Below are 11216 nucleotides of genomic sequence, written 5' to 3' on the forward strand. Positions count from 1 at the left end.
AAGTGGGAAAAATAAACACACAGAAAGTGGGAAAAATAAACACACAGAAAGTGGGAAAATAAACACACAGAAAGTGGGAAAAATAAACACACAGAAAGTGGGAAAAATAAACACACAGAAAGTGGGAAAAATAAACACACAGAAAGTGGGAAAAATAAATCAATCGTTAGGAATCAAGATGGCGGCCACTCACCTCAGCTCAGAAGGATTAGGCCCGCCCACACACAATGAAACGCCCCCCCGTGACGCACCGATTGGTCAACCATCAGGTTAATCCCCTGTACGATTGGCCAACCATCACGTCACTCAGCGCTAATGAGCGGAATGTTGCGGTTTTTTGAACCTTTTTTGTATACTGTCCGAACAATTTTTGTCTGACCAAAAGTAAATATGCCTATTAGACTCCCCTAATGATAAGCTTTCTTTTGATATAACATGCGTGTAGGTACGCTGTATAACTTTTGAGTGTATAGCGGACAGACAGACAGACAAACAGAGAGACAAACTGCTTTTTATATATATAGAAGATGGGTCACCCACCAATCATTTCTAGACAACATGTTTGAAAAGAAACCATTATCAAGCTTTGTAACTGGGTTGTGGACATCAATGATGGTCTCCATCCAAGACATTCAATCAGCAGTTGAGATGTGTACAAATGAGGATTGGCCTAACTTCATATGCTGTGGGGTACTCAATACTTTGAAAGGACATGATGGAATGCAAGGGGAAATGACTGAAGGCCGACCCATGAAATTCCCCTCAAGTGTGAAGAGAAATTTGATTCAGACCAGGTCCAGGTTTGTTCTCTACACTCTGCTTAGTTAGCTGACCGGTGGTGAGCATTAGTAGTGGGAGCAGTGCTACAATTGCCCTCTACACCACTGAGCTGGGGTAGGTGTCTGGTAGGGACGGATTGGGACCTCAGCTTTGGACCTCCTTCACACTCAAGAAGCCCAGTGAAATTTGCTGTTCAGGAACACACACAAGGAATGGGTACTTTGACAGGATCATAGAGGGTGTTAGCTCCTGTGTAACTATACCCAGCAAGGGGTCAGCACTTTAAGAGAGTTGAAAATTGTCAGGAATGGGAGTTTTAGAGTAACGGCAAATAAGAATTGTTTCAACTTTTTTAACTTTGATCAGTAGATTTTCTTCTTCAAATGTACGGTTTAAATATTTGCTATAATAATGAGTGGGCGATTAATTCACACACAGCCTTCTTGTTGTTGCAGATACAATAGCTTGGTAACTGGTCAACGTGCGAGAGGAATCATCTGCATCTGTTGGGTTCTGTCCTTTATGATTGGCTTGACCCCAATGCTTGGCTGGAATAAATCCAATTGCGACATCAAGCTGAAAATGAATGAGACTATTACGTGCAGGGATGGTATGGTCTCCTGCCTGTTTGAAGAGGTGGTCACCATGGACTATATGGTCTATTACAACTTCTTTGTCTGTGTCTTGATACCCTTGCTTATAATGTTTGGGATTTACCTGAGGATCTTCATTGGCTGCTCGTCGTCAGCTCAAGCAAATGGGATTTAAAGTCATCCACACTGAGAAGACGAGGTCCACCCTCCAGAAGGAAGTCCACGCAGCCAAGTCCTTGGCCATCATCGTGGGACTTTTCGCTATCTGCTGGCTGCCGCTGCACATTATAAACTGCTTCAGCCTCTTCTGCGATAACTGTCGGCCGCCAGCTTGGATCATGTACTTCGCGATCATCCTGTCGCATGCCAACTCGGTCGTGAACCCTTTAATTTACGCGTACAGGATCAGGGAGTTTCGCCAGACCTTTCGCAAGATTTTGAAAAGGCACATCCTGAGGAAAACGGACCAGGCATTCAAAACCAGAACACAAGGAGCTCCATTCACACTAACGGAGGGAGTATAAATGTTCATATCAATGGGTATGCTTTAGATCTCCTTAACACTTGTCATGATGAGAAAACTGAAGTTGCAAATAAAGATATTGACCAGAATGGGCACATTATGGATCTCCAGCCAAATGGGTCCATCCCAGGAGCCCGTCAAAGTGAACAGCTTCTTGATCAAAACGGCGACTTGCTAGAGGACCAGGCTGTCAGCAGCTGCTGTGATGTGCACCTCAACACAGCCTTTTTACAACAGACTTCTTGCATGACTCTCGCTGAAGTCTCCTGACCTGCAACCAAACGAGGCTCCAACTTCTTGTCATAACGGCAAGGCGAAGGGTTGCATGCTGCAACTGCAGCAAGAAAGAGACGGAGAGAGAGAGAGGGGCAGAGAGAGAGACAAAGGGATGACACTCCCATGGAGCAAAAAAAGCAAGTTTGTGGAAGTCAGATTGAGGTCCAAGGGCTGAGTGGACACCATAGCAGATTTGACAGCAGCTCAGTGTAAATCTTGCATTCCTGAGTTGACTGTGCAATGTGTTTACCTTCATCTGCAATGCTAGACTGCCTCTCATCTTTCCACACTGGTTGGAGAACTGGAGTATCTGCTGCCCACACCCTGAGAGAAGTTGGTGTGTGTTCTTGTATCAGTCTGGTGAATGCTGTCATTTCCTGTCTGTAAGCTGTTACACGTAGGGTTGTGTATGGTGTTTGCACAAGTCCAGTTTATGTGGATGGTCCATAGTCCGGGTTGAGAGACAGGCCGCACACGGTGGTCCTGCCTGTTCACTTGATGCATGTTAGCTCCTTTAAGGCCACCTATGGGGCGGCGAGGGGCGTTTATATTTGAGGGTTCACTTTCTACATGGCCTATAGCACTTTAATTGTGAATAAGTCAACCTTCTGGATCTCAATTCCAAGTTAGTCATGATCTGTGAGGTCAGTATGAACTTCCTGAGGAAACTGTGGACAGCGCTCAATAAAAAGGGCACAAGCAGTTTCTCGCGCAAGGGCGGGATTTCATTGTTTATTTCCATCACTTAGATTTAAAATTAAGAAAGTAAAACATAGCCTTTTGGAATTAATTTGTAGTCGACACTAATGGAGAGACCATAGCTTCTACTGCCTTTGCACCTCGCGCTCCATTTCAGGAAAGGAATTTTGTGAGTTCCCCTTATTTATTCCAAGTCTATTTCTGCTGGAGCCCAGTGCCAGGAGCCCGGCCTTTAGAATCCTGCCTGTTAGCTCCCTGATGGCTTTGTGAACAAGGAGCCACACAGACCAGAAGTTCAGGCTGACATTCTGGGCCACTGAGACCAAGTATTCTCTGAGCCGGGTGAGGACAGCTCAGCACAGCCTGGGAATCAAAAGTGGGACTTCCGCTTCTGCATAGCTCAATTTCTGAAGCTTTGTTGGAGGCGTACGTTCTGTGGCCAGACCTAGAGTTAGCTTGAGGAACAGTGGCGGATATTACAAAGAAATTCTTCAGATAGAGAAGATGGAAAGGAGCAATCTTCTCAATCCCATTTTTTCCCCCCTCCTGGCAGTGGTGATTTGCACTAGGTGCGATCCCTGGGCACTGGTTGATTCTCTGGTAACAATGAATGTGAGCTGGGGTGGACTAGCTATACACAAAAGGGTGCAGAATTCTTTGAGATTCTTGTGGAAGGATGGGATAATACAATGCTACGGAACCATTCATGGGAGCACTCGGGAAATCTCCCGATTTCTCATGTGACCACTCCTACCCCGTGTTCTGACCCCTTGTTTTGACCAGTGTTGGAATCATGTTCTTACCCATGTTTGATCCCCTCCAGCCCTGTGGTTTCTGCTCCATCTGCTTTCACTGGGAATCATTTTCTGGAAGTTTTTTCTTTATTCCACACGTAACCCTGCCAGTTCATTGTATGGAATGGCCTAGTTCCCCCGAATCCCCACACATTCTCTGGCCGCCATCCTTTAATCATCAGCTGCTCGGCGCAGGAATGGGAATGAAAGTTCGATGTAGATGATGAAATACTCCATGGCGCAGTAGTTTGAAAGATGGCTCAGGGAGAGGGTTGACTGTGGAGGGAAACAGCCCAGGGAGACGTTTCTGGTTGGACAAGGATTCTGGAGCTTTGCTCCATTATCTTTGGAGATCACGGAGCGTTTATGTTGAACAAACAAGTCTAACTGACAGCTGAGGCTGCGTCGCACTTGAATTTCCTGAATGAGGGAGAAGCAGAGTGAATGGGGGGGGGCAGAGTGAATGGGGGGGCAGAGTGAATGGGGGGGCAGAGTGAATGGGGGGGCAGAGTGAATGGGGGGGGAGCAGAGTGAATGGGGGGGGCAGAGTGAATGGGGGGAGAGCAGAGTGAATGGGGGGGGCAGAGTGAATGGGGGAGAGCAGAGTGAATGGGGGAGAGCAGAGTGAATGGGGGGGGAGAGCAGAGTGAATGGGGGGGGCAGAGTGAATGGGGGAGAGCAGAGTGAATGGGGGAGAGCAGAGTGAATGGGGGGGCAGAGTGAATGGGGGGGTGCAGAGTGAATGGGGGGGGCAGAGTGAATGGGGGGAGAGCAGAGTGAATGGGGGAGAGCAGAGTGAATGGGGGAGAGCAGAGTGAATGGGGGGAGAGCAGAGTGAATGGGGGGAGAGCAGAGTGAATGGGGGGAGAGCAGAGTGAATGGGGGGAGAGCAGAGTGAATGGGGGGAGAGCAGAGTGAATGGGGGGGCAGAGTGAATGGGGGGGCAGAGTGAATGGGGGGGCAGAGTGAATGGGGGGGGTGCAGAGTGAATGGGGGGCAGAGTGAATGGGGGGGGCAGAGTGAATGGGGGGGCAGAGTGAATGGGAGGGGTGCAGAGTTAATGGGGGGGGGCAGAGTGAATGGGGGGGCAGAGTGAAATGGGGGGGCAGAGTGAATGGGGGAGAGCAGAGTGAATGGGGGGGCAGAGTGAATGGGGGGGGTGCAGAGTGAATGGGGGGGAGCAGAGTGAATGGGGGGGAGCAGAGTGAATGGGGGGGAGAGCAGAGTGAATGGGGGGGGCAGAGTGAATGGGGGAGAGCAGAGTGAATGGGGGGGAGAGCAGAGTGAATGGGGGGAGAGCAGAGTGAATGGGGGGGAGAGCAGAGTGAATGGGGGGGCAGAGTGAATGGGGGGAGAGCAGAGTGAATGGGGGAGAGCAGAGTGAATGGGGGAGAGCAGAGTGAATGGGGGGGAGAGCAGAGCGAATGGGGGGAGAGCAGAGTGAATGGGGGGGCAGAGTGAATGGGGGGGCAGAGTGAATGGGGGAGAGCAGAGTGAATGGGGGGCAGAGTGAATGGGGGGAGAGCAGAGTGAATGGGGGGGGCAGAGTGAATGGGGGGGCAGAGTGAATGGGGGGGGCAGAGTGAATGGGGGGAGAGCAGAGTGAATGGGGGGGCAGAGTGAATGGGGGGAGAGCAGAGTGAATGGGGGGGGCAGAGTGAATGGGGGGGTGCAGAGTGAATGGGGGGGAGAGCAGAGTGAATGGGGGGGGTGCAGAGTGAATGGGGGGGCAGAGTGAATGGGGGGAGAGCAGAGTGAATGGGGGGGGCAGAGTGAATGGGGGGGGGAGCAGTGATACTCGCTGCCGGGTGTTGGGTGGGGACAGGCTTCGTCCCGGCCGAGACGCCCTCGATGGTTAAACGTCGGACCTGCGGTTGTCCTCTCCATTAAAACGGGTGGCAGTGTGCGACCCCATCGAACCGCCACAATACAGCCTCGGGTGCCAGCCTTGGGGAGTGCCGGCAGTTTAGAAGGTGACACTGTACATTGTGAGTAATAAAAACCTTTCAACCAAACACAACGGCTTGTATTTACTTATTCAGTTTTCCTTTTTTTAATATTAACCTCTGATTGTACGGAGCGAGTCTACCCGACTGTAGAGTCGACAGTTTATTAATAGTCCAGGCTTTTTTTACTCAATACCTTGTGTTTTTATGTTAATATACAGAAGAGCTTAATGCCTGTTTATATTAGTATTTTTCTGTGCACTGACCCCATGCACTGTCCCTTCACAGAGCCTCGCTCCGTCCTCCCGCCACTAACCGACCAATGAAAAGCCAGCTCAAGGCGTGAGCGGGAAAGCAGTGCGCAAGGCGACCGAGCACCAGAGACTTGCCGGCCGGGCCTGGGCCCGGGGGAGTGTTATAGGGACCGAGCCCGGGGGGGGTGGGGGAGTGTTATAGGTGCCGAGCCCAGGGTGGGGCGGGGGGGAGTGTTATAGGGACCGAGCCCAGGGCTGGGGGGGGGGTGTTATAGGGGCCGAGCCCAGGGTGGGGGGTGGGGGAGTGTTATAGGTGCCGAGCCCAGGGTGGGGGGTGGGGGTGTTCTAGGGGCCGAGCCCAGGGCTGGGGGGTGGTGTTATAGGGGCCGAGCCCAGGGCTGGGGGGGTGTGTTATAGGGGCCGAGCCCAGGGCTGGGGGGGGTGTTATAGGGGCCGAGCCCAGGGCTGGGGGGGGAGTGTTATAGGGGCCGAGCCCAGGGTGGGGGGTGGGGGTGTTCTAGGGGCCGAGCCCAGGGCTGGGGGGGGGTGTTATAGGGGCCGAGCCCAGGGCTGGGGGGGGGTGTTATAGGGGCCGAGCCCAGGGCTGGGGGGGGGTGTTATAGGGGCCGAGCCCAGGCTGGGGGGGGGGGGGAGTCTTATAGGGGCCGAGCCCAGGGTGGGGGGTGGGGGTGTTATAGGGGCCGAGCCCAGGGCTGGGGGGGGGTGTTATAGGGGCCGAGCCCAGGGCTTCGGGGGGGGGGAGTGTTATACGGGCCGAGCCCAGGGTGGGGGGTGGGGGTGTTATAGGGGCCGAGCCCAGGGCTGGGGGGGAGGGTGTTATAGGGGCCGAGCCCAGGGTGGGGGGTGGGGTTGTTATAGGGGCCGAGCCCAGGGCTGGGGGGGGTGTTATAGGGGCCGAGCCCAGGGCTTCGGGGGGGGGGGAGTGTTATAGGGCCGAGCCCAGGGTGGGGGGTGGGGGTGTTATAGGGGCCGAGCCCAGGGCTGGGGGGGGGGGGTGTTATAGGGGCCGAGCCCAGGGTGGGGGGTGGGGTTGTTATAGGGGCCGAGCCCAGGGCTGGGGGGGGGGGGGCTGTTATAGGGGCCGAGCCCAGGGCTGGGGGGGGGGTGTTATAGGGGCCGAGCCCAGGGCTGGGGGGGGGGGGGGAGTGTTATAGGGGCCGAGCCCAGGGTGGGGGGTGGGGGTGTTATAGGGGCCGAGCCCAGGGTGGGGGGGTGGGGGTGTTCTAGGGGCCGAGCCAGGGTGGGGGGGGGGGGGGGAGTGTTATAGGGGCCGAGCCCGGGGTGGGGGAGTGTTATAGGGGCCGACCCTAGGGTGTGGGGGGGTGTTATAGGGACTGAGCCCGGGGTTGGGGGGGAGTGTTATAGAGAACGAGCCCAGGGGGGGGGGGCAGTGGGGAGTGTTATAGGTACTGTTATAGGGACTGAGCCCGGGGGGGGGGGCGGGCGGGGGAGTATTATAGGGGCCGAGCCCAGGGTGGGGGGGGGGGGAGTGTTATAGGGGCCGAGCCCAGGGCTGGGGGGGGTGGTGTTATAGGGGCCGAGCCCAGGGTGGGGGGTGGGGGTGTTATAGGGGCCGACCCCAGGGTGGGGGGGGGGGGAGGAGTGTTATAAGGAACAAGCCCAGGGGCGGGGGGGGGGAGTGTTATAGGGGCCGAGCCCGGGGTGGTGGGGGAGTGTTCATGAGGCCGAGCCTTGGGGGGGTGGGGGGACGGAGAGGGGGTGAGTTGCAGTGTGTGCTGAAAGTAGAATAAGCCTTTACATGGTCAGCGCTTTAAATGGACGCCCTCCACTTGTGAGCAACAATGGTTTCTGGGGAATTGATGCGCTATCAATTACTCATAAAAGACTGAGAGTTAGAAGAGTAACTAAAGGCTTTTATTAACAACAGAATGGAGGTCTGCCTCGAGTGGTCGACCGGTCCAGGATACCAAGGGCTGGGGAGCAGTCACCTTTATACTAGGACCTGTGGGAGGAGTCAGCCGAGGCATGTCCAGGCATGTACACAGTGGAATACAAACAGGACAAACAGGAATACAAACAGTGGTTTACCACATTCACCCCTTGTTTAAAATTGAGTCCGGCGGGGTGAAGTGTATTAAAAGTTACTGTATTGGAGTCTCTCCGGAGGTCTTGTCTGCCGCTGTGATCGGCGTGGCGACGGCAGGGGTAGTGAAGCTTCCGGCGTCGAGTCCAGCGTAGGCTGTGGCACAGGCGTGTCGTCCTCGTAGATGTCGAGCGGGTCGCGGGGCCCAGGCCTGCCGTCTGCTGGGGCTGGATATCGGATCGTGGGGGGGGGGGTGGTAGTGGGTAGTGGGTTACTGTGGTCCCCGAGGGTGCAAGGTCTCTTATGGAGACTGTGTCCTCCCGCCCGTCCGGGTATGCGATGTAAGCATACTGGGGGTTGGCGTGGAGGAGGTCGACCCTCTCGACCAGGGGGTCCGTTTTATGGGTCCTCACGTGTCTTCTCAGTAGGACCGGCCCTGGGGACGTCAGCCATGGCGGTAGCGATGTCCCTGATGTGGACTTCCTTGGGAAGACGAACATTTTCTCATGAGGGGTGGCGTTAGTGGCAGTGCAGAGCAGTGACCGAATAGAGTGGAGCGCATCGGGGAGCACATCCTGCCAGCGGGAGGTTGGAAGGCCCCTAGACTTTAAGGCTAGCAGGACGGCCTTCCAAACTGTCGCATTTTCTCTTTCCACCTGTCCGTTCCCCCGGGGGTTGTAACTGGTGGTCCTGCTTGTGGCAATACCCCTAGTTAGCAGGTACTGACGGAGTTCGTCGCTCATAAACGATGAGCCCCGGTCGCTATGGATATAGCTGGGGAAGCCGAACAGGGTGAAGAGGTTGTTCAGACATTTAATGACCGTGGCACTGGTCATGTCCGGGCAGGGGAAGGCGAACGGGAAATGGGAGTACTCATCAATAATATTGAGGAAGTACACATTGCGGTCGGAGGAGGGGAGAGGCCCTTTAAAATCAACGCTCAGGCGCTCGAAGGGGCGAGTGGCTTTTATCAGGTGGGCCCTGTCTGGTCTATAAAAGTGTGGTTTGCACTCAGCGCAGACTTGGCAGTTCCTGGTCATGGTCCTGACCTCCTCAATAGAGTAAGGCAGGTTGCGGGCCTTGATGAGGTGGAAGAACCTGGTGACCCCTGGGTGGCAGAGGTCATTGTGGAGGACCCGTAGTCTATCGATCTGCGCGCTGGCGCAGGTGCCACGCGATAGCGCATCCGGGGGTTCATTTAGCTTCCCGGGCCGGTACAAGATCTCGTAGTTGTAGGTGGAAAGTTCGATTCTCCACCTCAAGATCTTGTCATTTTTGATTTTGCCCCTCTCCTTGTTGTTAAACATAAAAGCAACTGAACGCTGGTCAGTGAGCAGGGTAAATCGTTTTCCGGCCAGGTAGTGCCTCCAATGACGCACAGCCTCCACAATCGCCTGGGCCTCCTTCTCAACAGCGGAGTGTCTGGTCTCCGGGCCTTGGAGGGTTCGTGAAAAGAAGGCCACGGGTCTCCCCGCCTGATTGAGGGTAGCGGCCAGGGCAAAGTCGGACGCGTCGCTTTCCACCTGGAAGGGGATGGATTCGTCCACTGCGTGCATGGTGGCTTTGGCAATGTCCTCCTTGATACGGTGGAAGGCTAAGCGGGCCTCTGCCGTCAAGGGAAAAGAGGTGGACTTGATCAGCGGACGGGCCTTGTCCGCATAGTAGGGGACCCACTGGGCGTAATAGGAGAAAAACCCTAGGCACCTCTTCAGGGCCTTGAGGCAGTGGGGCAGTGGAAGTTCCATAAGGGGACGCATCCGGTCGGGGTCGGGGCCGATGACTCCGTGTTCCACAACACAGCCAAGGATGGCGAGGCGGTTTGTGCGGAATATGCACTTCTCCTTGTTATATGTCAGGTTTAGGAGTTGGGCGGTGCGGAGGAATTTTTCGAGGTTTGCGTCATGGTCCTGCAAGTCACGGCCGCAGATGGTCACATTGTCCAGATATGGGAAAGTGGCCTGCAACGCATTTTGATCTACCATCCGGTCCATCTCCCTTTGGAAGATGGAGACCCCGTTGGTGACGCCAAAGGGAACCCTAAGGAAGTGATAGAGGCGGCCGTTTGCCTCAAAGGCAGTGTACTGGCGGTCCTCAGGGCGGATGGGGAGCTGGTGGTACGCTGATTTCAGGTCAATGGTCGAGAAGACGCGGTACTGCGCGATCTGGTTGACCATATCAGCTATACGGGGGAGTGGGTAGGTGTCCAGCAGGGTGTAGCGATTTATTGTCTGGCTGTAGTCGATGACCAGGCGCTGCTTCTCGCTGGTCTTAACGACCACAACCTGGGCTCGCCAGGGGCTGGTGCTGCCCTCAATAACCCCTTCTTTCAGGAGCCGCTCCACTTCGGTTTTAATGAAAACCCTGTCCCCGGCACTGTATCGCCTGCTCTTTGTGGCGATGGGCTTACAGTTGGGGGTGAGGTTAGCAAACAGTGGTGGGGGGGTGACTCTGAGTGTGGAGAGGTTGCACCTGGTGCGCGGCGGGCAATTTGGAAGCTGCTGGCTGCGGACTGTGAGTGGGGGTAGGGGTCCACCGTACGCCATCGTAACACTTTTAAGGTGGCACTGAAAATCTAACCCCAGCAGGACGGCAGCGCAGAGGTCAGGCAGGACCAGAAGTTTAAAATGATCGTACACGGTCCCGTCTACTACGAGTGTCACCACGCAGTAGCCGCCGATGTCCGCCGACTGGGACTCGGAGGCCATAGAAATCCGCTGTTGCGCAGGCAGGACTGGGAGAGAGCAACGCCGCACCGTGTCGGGGTGGATGAAGCTCTCCGTGCTCCCAGAGTCAAAAAGGCAGATTGTATCGTGACCATTTACCTTAATGTCCATTGTGGAACTGGCCAGTTGGTGCGGTCTCGCTTGGTCCAGTGTAACGGATGCCAGCGTAGGGGTCGGTGTGTCGCTGCGGGTATCAGATGAGGCGGTGTCGGGGGCCTGCTGCGTCCCGGCTGTCGTCCAAGATGGCGGCGTCCATGATCCCCATGTGGCTGGAGGCGTCCAAAATGGCTGCTGTACCGGTGATTCGCACACGGCCGGGGAGGTCCAAAATGGCGGCCCGCATGGCCCACACGCGGCGCTGCTGGGGTTCGGGGTGGCTTTGGCCCTGCAGACGCTAGCGTAGTGTCCCTTCTTCCCGCAGCCCGAGCAGATCGCGTTTTTCGCCGGGCAGCGCGCTCTGGGGTGTTTTGCCTGGCCACAGAAGTAGCATTTCTGGCCTTGGGGCACTGCTGTCTGGCCTTGGGACACTGCTGCGGTAGTTGGGCCGTTGTTGGGGTGTGGCT

General features: G+C 55.4%; 1 protein-coding gene across 1 annotated transcript in view; it reads left to right on the forward strand.

The window, feature by feature from the left end:
- The window catches only part of adora2aa (adenosine A2a receptor a), a 148644-nt gene extending 144527 nt beyond the window's left edge, over positions 1-4117 (forward strand). Inside the window, 3 exon segments of the mRNA XM_085962099.1 lie at positions 1236-1509; positions 1511-1847; positions 1850-4117. Coding sequence (XP_085818225.1) covers positions 1236-1509; positions 1511-1847; positions 1850-2166 — 928 coding nt within the window. The 3' untranslated portion in view covers positions 2167-4117.
- Positions 4118-11216: the final 7099 nt, after the last annotated feature.

The sequence above is a fragment of the Somniosus microcephalus genome, chromosome 19 (assembly GCF_052327205.1).
Source record: "Somniosus microcephalus isolate GS21.2 chromosome 19, FLI_Smic_1.0, whole genome shotgun sequence".
Classification (NCBI taxonomy): domain Eukaryota; kingdom Metazoa; phylum Chordata; class Chondrichthyes; order Squaliformes; family Somniosidae; genus Somniosus; species Somniosus microcephalus.